The sequence below is a fragment of the Melitaea cinxia genome, chromosome 10 (genome assembly GCF_905220565.1).
Source record: "Melitaea cinxia chromosome 10, ilMelCinx1.1, whole genome shotgun sequence".
Lineage (NCBI taxonomy): Eukaryota > Metazoa > Arthropoda > Insecta > Lepidoptera > Nymphalidae > Melitaea > Melitaea cinxia.
Genome location: NC_059403.1, coordinates 16,343,806 through 16,361,855, shown reverse-complemented (window position 1 = coordinate 16,361,855; position 18,050 = coordinate 16,343,806). Strand labels below are relative to the sequence as shown.

The 18,050-nt window shown below is 34.1% G+C and overlaps 1 protein-coding gene across 1 annotated transcript in view; it reads left to right on the top strand.

Annotated features, from left to right (window-relative positions):
* Positions 1 to 1,550: 1,550 nt before the first annotated feature.
* The window catches only part of LOC123657483 (myosin heavy chain, non-muscle), an 86,587-nt gene continuing 70,087 nt past the window's right edge, over positions 1,551 to 18,050 (top strand). Inside the window, exon 1 of the mRNA XM_045593025.1 lies at positions 1,551 to 1,895. Within this exon, the coding sequence (XP_045448981.1) occupies positions 1,551 to 1,895 (345 nt within the window). The remainder of the gene's footprint in view (positions 1,896 to 18,050) is intronic.

Below are 18,050 nucleotides of genomic sequence, written 5' to 3'. Positions count from 1 at the left end.
CCCTGGTTTTATAATGCAAAACTAGTCGACATAATGATATATAGATAATATACGATTATACAACTATTTAGGCGAAAAACTATTGCATTCTTTTATGTAAAATTACAAAACAAATTGGTAAATCTAGTACAAAATTGAACTATTTTAATGATATATTTAATGATATTAAAATGTTTTGAATTATACATTTTAAATATAGTTATGTGCAGTGATTGTAATGATTGTTGATATTTATAAGATAATATACGAGACATAATGTGAGTACACGTTTTTTGTGGTCCGCGGAGGGATGAACCAGTGTTAAAACTAAACGATGTTCAATTAAGACGGAAAAACTTTTTAAATATCTATGTCATTACATTTCCGAGGATCTCAGGGACCATGCTGACATAGAACGAGAACGAAGGGCACTTGCCGCTAGATTTAATATCTTGGCCCACAGTTGCCCCCTTGTTAAAGGCATATTGTCAAACTTTTTATCCGTGTGCCCTGTGGACCAGTTACAGTAAAAAATCGCTGGACGCACTTAGAGTGTAATATAATAATGGTTTTAGGATTTTGTTGGGAATGAGACGCTTCTGTAGTGCGTCTGAAATCTTTACTGAAATCGAACGCGCAAACTGAAATCTTGAGGAAACGGACCGCTTGTCTGTTAAACAGAATGCGGCTCAGTTCTAACAAAATTCTGAAAATGTTCAGGAACAAGCTTGCTGACCCTATGCTTCAGTACTTTGTTGGCGTAGTGGTGAGGCAAGAAAGGTTAAGCAAGTAAATTGTTAAATTGTTAATTTACTAATATTACTAACAAGTGGACTGTAAGTCTTTGATAAATAAAATTATTATTATTATAACGAAACAACATCTAATAAGTTTAATAATTTAATACCCCTAATCCCCTGAATTGTAATTACAATTTACAAGTTAACTTGATCAAACCAATAATAATAAAGTTTGTTTCCACTTACAACCAATTTGACAGTTTTGCAATATGAGTCGATTCTATTGGTCAATGAAAAAAAATAGAATGTTTCCTTGTAGATAGCTACCAATCGTAAAACAGCTTAACGGTTATTGTCAGAATGTTATTAGCTAGTTTAGCTACTAGTCGGCAAGGCAAACTCGACATTTCGTGTCAAAAACAAGAAGATTTGGACTTGGAGTGATTTGTCGGTTTAACTTAATATATTGTTCGATTATAAAAAGTACATTCTATTTGTAAGGTTTAAAATAATTTTAAGTGTGCCAAGTGTACATAAAATAATCGTGTCAAAGGCGAAATTTTATTGAACACCGAAAACGTTGTACATATTTTGGACAAAACGTGAATTCGGGCGTCGACCGGTCCATCCCTCCTACTTGTAACCGTTGCCACTGTCACTCTAGTCAGTCGCAGTCGTCATTTTGTACGTGTCGGCTACTCCGGCATACGAATAAGAGCCGGTGGTTTTTAACAACGTGTTGTGTGGTGTGTCGGTCTTAGCGACCGTTTAATGTGGTATACAGTGCCGGTGTTAGGTTATCGTAAGGGTCGCGCGGCGTGATTGGGCGCGATGGTGGACATGGATAGAAACGACCCGGAGCTCCGGTACCTGTCAGTCGATCGGAACAGTTTCAATGACCCGGCGACGCAGGCAGAATGGACACAGAAGCGATTGGTGTGGGTTCCTCATGAAACCCAGGGTTTTGTTGCCGCGGGGATCAAGGCGGATCGTGGAGATGAGATGGAAGTGGAGATCGCGGAGTCCGGGAAGCGAATCCTGGTCGCGAGAGACGATATACAGAAGATGAATCCGCCGAAGTTCGACAAAGTGGAAGATATGGCAGAATTGACTTGCCTCAACGAAGCCTCTGTCCTACACAACATCAAAGACAGATACTACTCGGGTCTCATTTATGTAAGTATCACAACAAATCACTTGTCTATTACTAAAAATATTACTACTTTACTAACATCATAATTCTTAGAAGAATGACAAAAATACATCAATATGCATAAAATACGTAATAAAAAATTAGGTAAATTAAGGAAATTATAACAGTAAGTATGAGTAACGATGAGGACACTAGAGAATATTTTAAATTGCATTACTTTAGGAGTTCTAGTGATTCATATCACTAGACATCATAGTCAAGTAAACTGTTATGGCCTTACTGTCTATTGTATTTCTTATAAGAAAGATATAATAGCCACTGTGCTTAACGTTACCTATATTTAATATTATTATTTTAAAAGATTTCTATTTTCTTACATTAAATCTAACTTATGTTCCTTTACAGTATCCATGACAAAAACATATAATGATTAAGTAACTTTTGTGGTTATTAGTCATACATAGCTTAAAATGGTAGATCTCTAAACTTTCATCAGCCTTTAGAAGTCCACTGCAGTACATAGGCTTCACCTAATGTTTGCCGCTCCATCCAGTTCTGTGCTCTCAGAATCCAGCAGCTTCTCGCTGTCTTCTTTAGGTCATCAGTTCACCTGGTTGGAGAGTAGTCATATAGAGAAGTAGCAAGCATAGCTCTCTCCATCGTTCGCTGAGCGACCTTGAGATTATGGAAAAAGCTAATGGTAAAATACCATGTCTCAGCCTTGATGAGATTATTCTTATGAGATTATCTCTATATTTATTTATGATAATTAAACTACATACTGCCCTTATTCATCTCTTTTATAAAACAATTTGTCCTGATAATAGTCAAAACTGAATAATATATTTTTTTAAATTTTTATGTTATTTGTAACTCGTTTTTACTAAATTACAAAATAGTTTTAATGACCTTACTGACGATTAAATAAATAGCTTAATCTTGTAGATGGCTTAGTAAGTAGAATAAATAAAAAATACTGGCATTGTAGATATTCACATAACTCACATTCTTGAGGGAAGAAAAACTCTTTGAATCGGAAGCCAGAATGCCACAAAATACTACAATATATATTATGAGAATTATAATCGGGGTTTTACAGGCTCTCATAGATAATAAGAATAAATAACTATCTTTATGATTGATTGGTTCAGCTGAACACTAGATTGCTGGGTAGAGCCCTCTTTCTCCATGTAGTAGAAGGATTGGATATTATATGTAATACATATACATATTATATGTTACAAGTGGGTTGTTATAGGCTGAATCAAACATCCAAAATATTTTTATCACACAGTTGTCTGTTCATAAAGATGTATAATATAAATATATTTTAAAGAATTCATTCATTTGGTTTAATGATTTCAAATTTTACCAAGATATCCCATAATATTACCAAAGTCACGTAAAATATGTCTAAACCAAGTTATAACAATAGCCAATTCAAATATCCACAATATAATTTTAGTAAAAATAAATCTGACTATTAACTCAATAAATAATTCATGGAAAATAGGAATAAATTGCATGTTTTAACTCTAAAATTGAGATCATATTTAAAAGGTATAGTGAGTAATATGATATGCTTAAAATTACAGGAATCCGATCAATTAAACTAATGTTTTAAAGAACTTATAAATGTTACTTGAGAGCAATGTTATTAGGTTGTGATCTACAATTTTTCAGCTATGATTTCTTAAATATATAATTTTCATTATAAAATATTGAAATGAAGGAAAGATAAGCTGAAATCAAACAAAATAATCTAACAAAGAACGACTGCGCCGTAACTCAACATTGACTGATAGCCTGTTAACGCTATCTATTAATAACATAGTGATAACTTCTTTCTAAACGTAGTTATTTTGCTCTTGAAAAGCTATTCTGATTTTCAAGAACAACTTGAATTTTTCTAATATAAAATATAATTGCTCTATGGGGAATATATAGTTATTTCAAACAAGTACTTGCCAATTTTTACAGACACAGACGTTTGCCGTGGTCTGGGTGTTTGCGCTTATTGTATTGTTTGTATTTCCGGACTACTGTCTTTTACCTAGGCACAGCAGCATATGTATTTGTATAACATAATTCTCACTCTACATTATTTTTATGTAGTGCTATTAAATTCTATGTAATTATGTATATACTAGCTGTGACCGCGACTTTGTCTGTGTGGAATGTAAAAAAAAGTTATTATTGTTCATTTTGCAGAGTTATAAAATAAATAAATTCTAAAATAAAAGTAGCCTAAGTTACTCCTTATTAAATCAGTTATCTGCGAGTTAAAGTCCCGTCAAAATCAGTCCAGCCGTTTTAGAGATTAGCCGGAAGAAACAGACAGGCAGATAGATAAATAAAAATATTAAAAAATGTTATTTTGGTACCTGTACCATGTATACACCCATATGCATCTAATAAAGAGCGGTTATTTCAATATTACAAACAGACGCTCCAATTTTATTTATTTGTATAGATGAATAAAATATAATATAAATATATGCTATATTAAAAAATAACTGACACACAATTAGATTTCGAGAACCCACGAATGCATTACTTCCAGTTATATTAGTCATATATTCAACCAAATAAAGTTCGACCTTTAAAGGTAAGCAATAAAATTGTTTTAAATTTAAAGTTTTGATTATTTGGAATTAAAAAGTCACATATCGTATTTGCATGATTTCTACTAATAAATGACACACACATAACTTTTAAACATTGATTTTTACTTATGAAAACACTTTATGAATCATTCACTAAATATAATTTAAAGATATCAAAATTTGAATGTAAGAGTACTTGCTTTTTGTGCGTTTTACGTCTTCAATTATTTTAATGATTTCCGGTTATATTAGCCCTGTATGTGTATGTATGTTGTCCAAACATGTGTAAAGGAAAAATTATATATAGTCACAGGTTTATTATCGTGACGTACAAGTATGTCGAAGTCGCGAGCCTCGGTCACCGCTCGAAAATGAATAGAACGAGAACCTTTGTCATTCAAATTAAAGGATTTCACGCTCCATTAACTCGTGCTGATTAATGGCACACTGCGGTTTAGGTTCGCGCCAAAAAAACTTTGTGTGCAGGCCCCGTTACCGGTCCAATCGAGGAACGAAGATGTACTGACAAATAAAATAACAATTGATTGTACGGAACTGACCGCAATTGTCATTTTTAAACTCCCGATTTTTATACGTTCCTGACCACGGCGTTTGCAACGTCGTCGAAATATCGGGGACTTTCAAAATGACTTTCGCAGTAAGTCACGTAGAATTCAAAGTTCAGTGACCGAGTAAGTTTAAAAATTTAAATCCAATAACTAAATTGGATGTTATTATGATTGATTAGGATTATTAGTATTGGTGGTAAAGCTTTAGATTAGGTAAAACCGAATTTCGGGACCGTGGGGGGAAGGGGGGGAGAGGGTGGGGAACGCTACCCCTGGTACCACTGTCACACCTCAGAACACCATGGTTATGGAGATATCCATGGTTAAAGTTTTGAGGTTAGAAAAAGAATTTCGAAAGTTAGAGGAACGTTTGGCTCCGGCGCTGCGGGAAGTGCAGCTCTTCCGCCCTTGCGTGCGAAAGCACGGCGGGCGAGGGCTGACCTCCCTCCGCGCCTCCGCGCCTCCGCGGCACAAAAAAAACACTCTAGGGGTAGGACAGACCGAGACCACGTGGACAGTGGGGTGCTCCGATTCGGTTTTGGGTATTTTTCGAATTTCTAAACCTATATTCTAGCACGCAATGTTACTAATTTTATTAGAATATTATGTCTGACGCATTATTTTGTTTAAAAGTGTCGATTTGTCACACAATGCAAACAGTACGAGCTCAAAGGTATTATAATAGCTTTAAATTCTTCTTCTAACCTCAAAACTTTAACCATGGATATCTCCATAACCATGGGGTTTTGAGGTGTGACAGTGTTACCTTGTACAGATTCCCCTACACCCTCCACCCTTCACACCCAAAAACCCCATAATTCGGTTTTTCTAATTCGGTTTTACCTAGTCTAGACCTTAGCCCTAGAAATTGTAATTCTATTTGTGTTCGTAATTTTGTTATGATGTTACTATTAAAGTAATAGTGATTTTGCTAGAATAAGAATCCTATGTTAAAACATCAATAGATCTGTTAGACAAATCGTTTGTAAACAACGATATATTATGGTAAAGGCAACTTCTACTTTTGCCTTAAAACATTTAAATAATTTCGCGTTATATTATTATTTTCATAAATTTTCATTTTTCTACCAAATCAATAGTATTAATTCATTCTAATGTTATTAAGTTATTAAATTTTAGAGTTCATTTCAACACGCTGTCCGGATTCAATGGTACGATGTTTTTTTTTTGCGCTTGATTTTTAGTACAACATGCTTCCAATCAAAACACGGCAACGCCCAATGATTTGTCTAGGCTCTTAGGACCTTTTTCGCTCAGTTAATTGTGGTTTTTAAAATGTATTCTTATTGAGATCTTGTCTCATCATATTTTGTTACTTTTTTTTTATTTATCGTCAATAATTATTGCAATTGCTACTTTAAGACGCGATCGTGCAATGATGATCGTATCTAAATATAACACTTTTATAGTTCAATGCTCTTGCATGTCATTGTTTTACAGAGCAAAGTTGATTTAGTGTTGATTGCAATTTGCATTTCGGTTTTTTCAAATGCGATGATGTCATGCCTCATTGCATCGCACTTATCACCTGCACGGCTTGAAAACAAAGAATTAAAGTTTTTGTTTAAGTTTTTTTTTATTAATATTTAAGTCCTAATGATTGAATTCGCTGAATTAGCCACTTGTTTATTAATTAAACCTAAGTAATTTAACCAATAAGTTGTTTTGCTTTTGTCTTATTAAATAAAATTGGTCGTATTTCATTCTTCCGTTCAACACAACTTTGTCTAAAAAAGTAATTAATAACGTTTTCTTTCGCTGGGAAATATAATCTGAACAAATAGGGAGTTAATCCGTTAATTAGCAAGGGGTTGATCAACAGTGTCACTTCAGATTTGTATGGGTTAATTCAAGCGTTTGGTCAAAGCGTGCTCGAGATGAATGTCAAGGTGAGGCGCGCCGTCGGCCGAATCGGCCGCGGCGGTCGTCGACCCTGTCAGGGGTGGAGTGAGCGGGGGACGGCCCACGCGAATATATGCGCCGCGTTTAACCTCCACCGACGTTCTGCCGCCCTGGTACTTGCGGTAAACTTCGTCTAATTCTTGTCACACTTTTACCGTCTTACTTCGTATCCCTCCCGGCTTAACTAGTGGGAGATATGAAAAGTTTTTCTTTCTCGTAAAAATGTAAATGAGGTAAATAAATTCTTTAAGTAGATGAATCATAATATAAAGGTGTGCTTTTACTGATAGTAAGGGGGCTAACAAAACCAGAAAATTAGAATGATGTCTACTTTGTAACTCAGAGTCATAATAGCTTATCTCTAAAATAATAACTTCCTAGAACAAAAAATAATTGAAATGCAGAGTAGTAATTCTATCCCAAACTTCAACATTCCCAAACTTTTTTTTCATGTAAGATCTTTAATAACACGTGAAGCAAGATGGACACATGTTTAAATATTTTTTTTAAATATAAGCTTGAGATAAATTAGATTTGTCCCTGAAAAGTTGAATGAGCCTCGTGTTTACGCAATGTTTGTTGTAAGGTTAAAATTACGCATATCCGTTCGAGAGGCGTCGATGTCTCGTAAAACTGTTTTAATGTGTAATAAATAGTGTACAAATATTTATATCGCACGCCGTTTATTATATTTATTATTTATTGCACGTACATTATTATATACCGACACTTAAATATGAAATGACATGAACTTAACAAGTCCTTTTATAACATGAATTTGTCTAATCATATGTAAAATAGTTTTTAATGATTAAACGTTTAAAATAACTCATTGTGGTTTTTAGAGGTCCGATTTCAAGAAGCTTAGAACGTAAACTCTATAACATAAACACCTATAACATATCATCATAAACTCTATGGTTACTTGTTTAATTACTAGTTACGAAGCTAATAAATAATTAGCACTGGTGAGAGCTAAGTTAGCGAATCGCGTTGGCCGTCTAAAATAGAACAGGCCGTTTACCCGACTCCGCTATCAGCAGAATGCATGATTGTGACGCTATCCGATAAAACGATAAGTGACGGTCATGCTGATAACTCATAATGCATTCCAAATATCTAAGATTATAAATAAATTAAAAGTGTTTTAAAGCATCAGCGCACAATTAATTAATATGCATAGTTTGGATCACCTTTTTTTATCTTGGACGCTATACGAGTATTATATGATTTTAAATTAAAAAAAAAATGTAAATATTACTCGGCGATTTCTAGAAATTTCAGGAGTAAATGCATTTTGAATTTTTAATTTTCAGGTAACCATAAAAAATGTATTTCTAGGCTAGGACTAACCACTTTAATTAAGTCACTTCGCTGGAAATGTAAAGTGCGGATTTGTTGAAATCCTCAATTCCCCTAATCTGTAAAGTCAGCTGAAAGTCGAGTCACTTCTTCACAGTCAATTATATCAGCTTTTTATGCTGTATTGTAAGCAAATAAGAACTATATTTCGTCGCATCAAATCCTATTCATACAATCAACTAGCGAGATGGACCACAAAGCGAAGCAGAAATGTTCGCATTCCGTTCTGATCTTAATGTTTTGAACGCTAAGACTGTTATTTGTTTGAGTTTTTTTTGTAATAGGGTTGAGTGTATCTCGATGAACGCACCCTTTGCAGTCGGCGATCCCTCCCGAGCCTCCCGCGTGGAGGTAGACAGGGCGCAGACGAGGTCAAATGAAAGCTTCAGACGCGAATAGATTGTTTGTATTAACGGATATGTCTGACGTATGGCAGTTGTTAAGGAATGAGGGGAAATCGAGGATTCCTCTTTGAGTCACACTTAAAATTGTCCTGAAGTCCGCCTCCCTCCGGATTTTCAGCTTGAAATGTTTGAATGGGGGAAACTTGTGTAGTTTTTATGCAAATTTCCTTTTTAATATAAGCATAATAAATGTGGGCTTATGGAAACTATAAGCTTGCCGTAATTATATTTACTTAAATAAACTTCTGTAAAAACTGTCTATCTATGACGTATCTTCTTCTTATAACAGTAAAATGGCCTAAGAGTAACAATAAATAAATGAAAATAAATAATGCAGTTCTTTTTTTTTTATAAATCGTATATCCTGTCACTAGCTACTGCAGCATCTTTCCTATCATTTTATCTGCACTGCGGTCTGCAGGTGAAGCAATGCGTCAATCGTTAAATGCTACGATAACATATAGAAGCTTTCAAAGTTTTGTAAAGATTGCAGTAATAAAAAAACAACGTTTAAAGAAAAATAACGTTTGTAAATTCGTCGGTAATGTTATTTTTTCAAGGTAAACATTTAACGTCCAATAATGGTTTCGAATTCACTTTAAAGACTGTTCTTGGAATTGAAATTAAATTTTGCAACTGCTTAAAATTTTTACTAAGAAAACCGTCGACTCGAAAACGAGTCAAAAGTTACCAAGAGTTTTGGGTCTTATTTTGTCAGGAGCTTGAAACATCGTCGAATAGTTCAGTTTGAATAGTTTCTTTCAGTTTGAATAGTTTCTTTCATTTTTCTAACTTTCTGGTTACGTCATGTAGTTTAATTTTAAATGATTCATCATAGTATCGTCGATGGCGGAGGCATAATTCTGTCCTACGTAACATTGGTTTGGAATAGTCCAGAGCTAAATTATTTTTGGACGTCTGATGTAATGGGTTATTTCGTGTTTCAATGAACATCGTCGATGTCCGAATGTCCATTGCTATTTATTGTATTGACGTTTTGATATTTTAATCACCTACTTGAAACGCTATGAAAATTGTAATTATTATGTCATGTCGACACGTCTAATGTGTGAATGTATAATGAATACAACGTCGAGTTATCGTAACGAGTAGCATCTAAAGAACAATTTGTCGGTAATTGATACATTACCAAGGCGATTTTAATTAAATTTATAGGTTTTTGTAGGTCATAGTAGTGGTAGGAATAAAGTATTAAGGTATTTATGACTTCTTAAAAAAAGTTCTTAGTTACTCAACGATCCCCAGCAGGTTTTTCCCTGTGTCGGGGATCCGCGAACACACACAATACACAAGCACAAATGCCCAGACCACGAAAGACATATGGCTAATACAAATATCAGTCGTGAGTGGTTTTCACATAACAGAAGCGACAAAATGTCTAAAACTCAGTTGTTATAGTAGTATTTAGTACTTATTACATATTAATTGTCCTTACTTAGGTATAATGTTTTTTACAATGTATTTGTTATGTTAGATGACTATTATCAAGCCCAAATTTGCTAACTATACATTCAAAGCTTACAATTTTACTAAAACTTAGAAGATTTCATCAGTTTATCAGCTAATTTTAATTGATTTTTTCTTTCTTTTATATAACTAAGTAAGCGTACGGCTCACCTGTTGGTAAGCGATTCCTATAGCTTATAGACGCCTGCAACACCAGAAGCATCATAAGCGCGTCGCCGATCTGCTTCCCACTAGCAACTCTGGTCACCTTACTAACCAATAGGAATGCAATACTGCTTGAAAGCAGTATTATTTTGCTATGATCTTTTATAAGGTCGAGGTACGCTCCAAGGTCGCTCCATATTTTAAGCGAGAAATTTTCTGCTGTTCCCTACCTCAGTTGAAATAAATATCGATCATATTTGACGAATAGAGCGGTTAATAAAAGAAGTAAAATATTGCTATCAAGATTAACAATTTACTCTCAATATTTATATTATATGAAATATTTAGTACACGGTACAGAGTTTCACGCATGCCTATTAATTGAAAGTTCTTCAGCCTCACACGTGCCCGAATTCACAATGAACGAGCTGTTTGTTCTCGACTCCAGCGTCGATATCGAGCGAACAAATTGTACGATTATCGTTGCTATTTTCATCTTTCAAGCCAGTGTTCCTTTTATTTATATCGCCTTGATATACGGGGAATACGAGTATATTGCATTTGAACTGACTTCATCTCATTTGGTACAATTGATTGCGTTTAATTAAATCAACACGCCGTTTGGAATTTTTGTGTATTTTTAATGAATGTAAATAGTAAGTTAAGTTTTTGTTTGTTTTCTTTTTCACGGTTATAGTGCAACTAGTTGTTGTAAATTAAATAAAAAGAACGAGTGTGCTTTAGACCACACGACTGAAGTAAACTTTTTTAACTCCATCTAACTTCTCAACTTCCGTTCGCCTCGCCCGATTACACTTTTCGTAACGCTCTCGTCACGCATTTACCAGCTTACTCCCCAAGTCAAACGTGTGTAAAGTTTTATTTCAAAAAGTAAATGTAATGTACTTATGTCTTAATTATATTACCAGCGGTCTCCGCTAAAATTTTTTTTTTTTGGAAATCGGAAAGCTCAAAATAGAAATATTAATTAATAATTAAATAATAAAATAAAATAATTTAACATTCAGGCAACATTTTTCATTAAAAAAGAACGAACACGTTGTTACTTTTATATCAGTACTAGCTTTTACCCGCGGCTTTGCTCGCATTGATTTTTTTTTTTTAATAAAAAGAATCCTATGTTACTTCTAATAACTCCACGAATACAACAACAACACAAACACAAAGTTTCATGACGATACAAACTTAAATTCACATTTATAATAATTTATAATTTTGAGTTGGGGTAAAGTATAGAAGCCTGCCAGTCTAAATAATATTTAATTACAATAGACATCAGAAAAACATCAACCTTACATAGAATAAAAGTGTTTTATGCTTCAGCCTGTAATATCGGTAAGCGTGCTCCATCTTAGACCGCATTTTCACTTATCATCAGGTGAAATAGTTGTCAAACACTTTTTTGTATTAAAAAAAGAGAAGGATGAGAGCTCACCACGCCGCTCAACTGCGGACTAGCCGATATTTTCCCTACTATGAGTAACGATCGCTATCAGGTGTACATGATAACAACCGGGACCGACAGCTTAACGTGCGCTCCGAGGCACGGCGAGGAGACGCACAAAGACTAACAACCACACCGGAAATAAATATAAGTTTTGTAATGTGTCGATTTCTCGTAAAATTATACCCTATTTGGGTATAATTTTACAAGGCATTAAAACAATGAAGATTGTCACATGGTCTCATTAAAACAACATCAAAACGTAAATATGCGGTTAAGAATTTTGATTTTGATATTTTATTTTGTGAATTTAAAAATGATCGATAATCTTAACGTGACAAAAAATCCACGTACTTTAGAATTTATAATGTAATTTATTCAGACTACACATCGCAAAGATCTTAGACTAAGATATTTATCATGCGGAGTCTTGTCCAGCTCTGATCGATATTTCTCTGATGGATGCTTCTGATCAAACAGTACGACAAAACATGTATTCTCAATGTATAACGGACAGACATACAAAACATACATGAAAAGAACCTGCCAAAGCTGAATTGCTTTTAGACTATATCGAATTTTTTATTAAAAATGAAAACATGTTTGGACAAAATTCGGAGATACGCCTCGCCTGCGATGGACTAATGTGCTAGAGGGTAGTTTAGCTTTTTAATTGATAAATGAAGAAATCGTTGCCTATTAGGATGATTACTGGCAACTACAGACCAGCATTTAGTGTATAAGTTTATACAATCTGTTCAGATATCGCCTGAGAAACAAATGATTTTGTAAGTTCAAATTGGACAATCACAATACTTAATAACTAACCAAACAGAGCTATGTAGTAGCCTGAATCACTTTTATTGCATCATGCTGGTTTATGTTGTCTAGACGGCTAGCATTCTATTTCCCCTCATAGCAATGTAAAGTAATGTTATTCCATTTACAATAACCGAGGTATGGCGACGTGGAGGCTTCCTGTTTGCACGTCCATCCAGTCACACCCCTTAATAAAAACCTTAATATATTTTCAAGCTAAATGTTCTGCTATTATTAAATGCACTATCAATTATCTTGATAGCGCGAGCTGTGAAATCTTAGTCAACAATAGTTTAGAAAAACTTATCATAGATAAATATACGCGAAACAATTTAGCCGAGCTCTAATAATGCCTGTCACTTGAAAGGCGAGTTGTACGTGGGCTTAGATCAATATGTCATTATTAATAAATTCATTGCTGGACCTGGTCATAGATCGTAATTACCGATATTTACGTCATATTACATCGCATTATATTGTGTTAAAAGTGAATAGTTCACTTCACTTCAGCCTCTCGCAGATCACTGCTGGACATAGGTCTCCACAAGTTAGCGCCAAAAATGGCGTAAACTCATGTGTTTTGTTCATAGTCACCACGCTGGGCAGGCGGGTTGGTGACCGCAGGGTTGGCTTTCTCTCACCGAAGACGCTGCTGTCCGTCTTCGGCCTGTGTATTAAAAAACACAAAGCCAGTAGTTGGATGGTTATCCCGCCATCTGTCGGCTTTATAAGTTCTAAGGTGGTTGTGAAACTGTGTTATACCTTAGTCGCCTCTTATGACACACTTCGAATGAATTGCGCTTTGAATTAATTCAAAGAAATAAATAGGGACTCCTATATTGATTATATGTCTTGATTATTAAAGGTGCAATAAAAAAGGATCTTTAAACGAGTCCTTGATTTGTTTATTTGAATTGATGCGAAGTTGATTGGTATTGCGGTTTTAAATACGAGTATCAGAGTTTTAATCAGCTGATCGTATATCTTCTGATAAATTATAATTAACCTGAACGATATAAGTAATAAAAGACATGCTTGAAGCTACATTTATGTTATTTTTCATTTGTGTTCATTTATATTCTCTTGTTATTTTATTACAATATTATTTTAACGTATAATTTCAAAACGACACATCGTCGTGCTTAGTTATCATCGTTGTAATCTGTAAAATGTTTAATGACCGAAAATGGTATTTCGGAGTAGGTGTTGCGTAGTCAACTCGTGCCGATATTAAATACCAGTTGGGTAGATATTATCGAGAAACTTGCGAATTACCTTTCTCTCATTTTCAGTGACATACTTGGTATGTTGTTAAGATAGCCCAAATATGGTGTACTATGGGGAACTGAACTTTCTTATATGCGTAACTGATGTTAGTAGTTTGGGAAATTTATATTTCAAGTAATATATTCTTTTGCGAGAGCTATGCGCTAAGAATCATCGTCTTAATAACGTTAATATTACTTCAAATGATATCAGTTCGTCGATCTGAAGAAATAAGTTGACATTCCCTTGGCTACTGAACTTTGTCCAACAATATTTTTTATTATTAATTAAACTTTTTATTGCGTTTGAAATCTGCAAGTATAATCTTTGTGTTTCTTTGTGTATATTGGATATGATAAGACGCAAGTACTTTAACATGAAATTTCAGCATAATTTCGGAAGGTTAAATTTTCGTAAATTGAAAGCCTAACTTTGTTTTGTCAGTTTTTATTCGTTAGCAAACTAAAGTCAGTCAGACAGTGACTGGTTGGTTTGTAGTGGAAATGTTTCGGCTAAAATCTACACACGAAAATCCTTTCAAAAATAGTTGTCGTTTGTCGCTGTTCGCTCTATTGTACTCTAAAAAGCTGCCATTACGCTATGTACGGTTTAATTCGTCAAATAATCTATCAGCATGAGTCGCCTCCATATGCGTGTACCTTAAATGGGCACGTTTTAGACGCCATATGTCAGATTGCTTATACGAGAACGCTGGAACTAACTATGAAAATATTTAAGCCATTATACTACTTTGTGCAAACGTTTAAGTCACATATTAGTGTTGAAATATTTTTGCAAATGATTCGAGTGCTAGTTGGGAAACCGCGTTACAGATGGTGCAGCATTGATTAACTGTAAACGGCTTTGGACCGCAATCAGCATTCACATTCAGACCTTAGTAACTTTTTTGGTCACTCACAGCTTGAAACTTGTTTGTTACCTAAAAAACTTTTGCTGACCTTCTTACGGAGATAAATTGTTGGTGCCTTTATGATTTTCTTGAAAGCTTGTGGCATTTAGCAGTTGCGCAAGTTAAAATGTTGTAAAGCTGTATTTTTATGCTACATAACAAAGGAACCAGAATAATAGACAATTCTTTAGTTCAAGAACTTGTGACAAATACTAGTTCTTGTATGATACCTCTAGATCTAAGATAAAGATAAGGTTCTCTATGTCAATATGTGTATCTTGTAAAATATTTTATCTCTTGTAAAGAACAATAAACAATTAAAAAAATAAACAAGCAAAATTCTTAACATGGTAGTAATGTAAACAATAAAATAAAATTAATAAATAGCCTTATCTCGAGGATATAAATTGGAGTCGTCAGAATTAACCCATTTCACGACAAAACGAGCTACATAGAATCGCTTGTGTAACCCTGCATTACCTTAAATGGTCACCGGTCGGACCTTCTTGAAGTGGGTCAGCTTAATGCCATCTGGTCGCAGGACAAGACCGTGATGTAACCGTGCGAGATCGTCGGTGTAAACCCTAATTCTTTCTTAATTAACACGAAAGCCGTTAATAATGGACATTCCGTAGGAACGAGAATGTACCTTGTGCAACACTGGCGCCACTTTTATTCCTTTGTCATGCAATGCAAATTGAATATATCTGTCTCGCTTTTCGTGCAGTATAAATTATATTAATAGGTTTAACGACATTTACTCTCGTAAAAAAATGGTTTCAATTACAATGTGACATAAAATACATTATATAAGGTAATGTTTTAGCTTCTTCAGCATTGTTACTGTAGGTTCATTACAATTGCAATGAACCTACAGTAACAATTTTATTGGGTAGATGAACTTTTGATTACAAGTTGTTTTAAATAAATAAAATTAATATTCTTATTTAATTGTCATCTTCTTGAATAAGTTACAAATCGGGCAACAATTACGATTGGTTTTTTATACTTTTGCTAACCACTCTATAAAATATAAAGTTGATATAAAACGCATTATCTTTATTTGCTCGGTCTGTAAATGTATGTCTCGTGTTCGATACAGATCAGGTGATCGTTCACGCTTCCCAACTGTAATTGATAATAGTTATTGTTGTATGACATCACAAATTACGTTATATACTGATCTCGTTCCCATCATTGTGCCGTGTGAAACATCCGTGTTGTCTTCACTATCGCCATCATCAGAGGTCTTGACTTTTGCTGCCGATTCGAGTGGGCAGAACTGCAAACAAAAACATTAGATAAGAGGATCTTTTTATGTTATAATATTAATATCCGTCTAGTTTCGTTTAACTCTATCTTGTTGAATCGAGGAAATTTACTATGCAACAAATATACAATTTAGGTGGGACATAGCAGGAAATATCTTAATCCTAATTGTGGGTAACACAAAAATAAAAAAATCGTACATATTAAAAATAGCATGGTGTCGTCTCCTGTCAAAGATTTTCATTGTAATATGAAACTTTGAATAGTTACGAGTCTCTGTAAAGAACTCACTATAGACGGCGCCACGGTTCGCTTAAACCGAAAGTAAAAATCATCATATCAAAAGTTTCGCTCTAGCGGGTATATCGTTCCATAGCTTAATTGGCTAGAGCGTCGACACGGTATGTCGAAGACGCGGGTTCGAATCCCGCTGGAGCGGTCAATTTTTGATATGATATTCAAAAAATGTTTAGGAAATATCTTCTTCAAAATCCTCAGCAGTCCGACTAGGATAACTTCGAACTTGCATTAGTACACCTGCATAATACTGCTTATTTAGTAGTGCTGCGTTCCTGTCGTATGGTAGCTGGAGGTCCGGATGCTACGTCGATAGTAAAAGAAGGGTTGGCAACGCACTTTAATACTCCTACTATTGCACGTGTCGATGGGTAAGGGTGACCGCTTACTATCAGACGGAACATACGATTTTTTATCTAGTAATATAGGAAAACGATACTCGTATTTATAAGTAATGTATAAGCACATTGCAATTGATTATATCATTGCTACTCATTTGTGGTTTTTGTATCTATCACACGATAAAATGGCAAATATACGCTATTTAGATATTACAGGCTTAGGCAGTAAAGTGATTTGCCCATTTTCCATCGATATACTTGACTAGTTATCACATTTATCAATTCTGTTTTAAATGAAAAAAACAAAGATTTTATCTCTGGAAACGTTTAGTTTCACGTCGGCTTCATCATTATTGTTGTCGAGTAATCCTAATTTAGTAGTTATTTCTAGGAAGCTATATACGCTTTACACATAAGAAATGTCCCTATTAGCATACGCTTTAACGCTTTTGATATTCCTATCTTCTTAGACGAAGGTCGCTTTGATCACGCGGCGCTGCATTGTTTACTATCGGTGCAGCGCTTTTAATATTTATCTATATATATGTTTCTATCGTTCTGTCTAATCACTAATGTCCATAAGTTGTTTCACGTCAGATTTTTTTAGTTAATTTAATATTTGGACTTCGATTCATCGTAGCGTTTTTATTGAATTTTATGTGCAGAGTAAAAAACGAAAACAAAAATATATTTTGATTATAAAATTTGTGTATAAAAACATATATTTCTTTAAATATTTACTTTTTAAAATGAATATATCGCAATTATTGTATAATTGTAGATTAATTAACCTAAAATAACCGTATTAAAAAAAATTTAGTTTCGTGTCCTGCACGCAAAGGACAAATTTTTAACGCAATAAAGATTTATAAAATTGAACCGATAGTAGTGATTAATTAGTTTAAATATAAACATATTTTACGTTATAATAATATTATATAATTTTACATAGATCTTCATTTAGTATTTAATTTTATTTAATCTGTTTTTTTTTCCTATACTAATTTGTTTAATTCTTTTTCAGGTAAGTTGCTGCCCTTTATACAACGTATTTAAATTCAAGATTAGGTCTGTACGCTTAATAATATAAGGTTCACAACGTACGTTTGCATCTTTATTCGTGGGTGGGCTTTCAAATTACATGTAGCTTCTGTCTGGGCTATTACTTAATTGTCTAATGTCTAGACAGAATAGATTAAATTTTCTTAGTACCACAATCGTTCTTGTGTAGTTGTGCTGAAGTTCGACCAACGACGACGATTGTGGGTTCAATTCCCGCGCGGGACAGATATTTATCTTATTTGTGTTCTGGGTG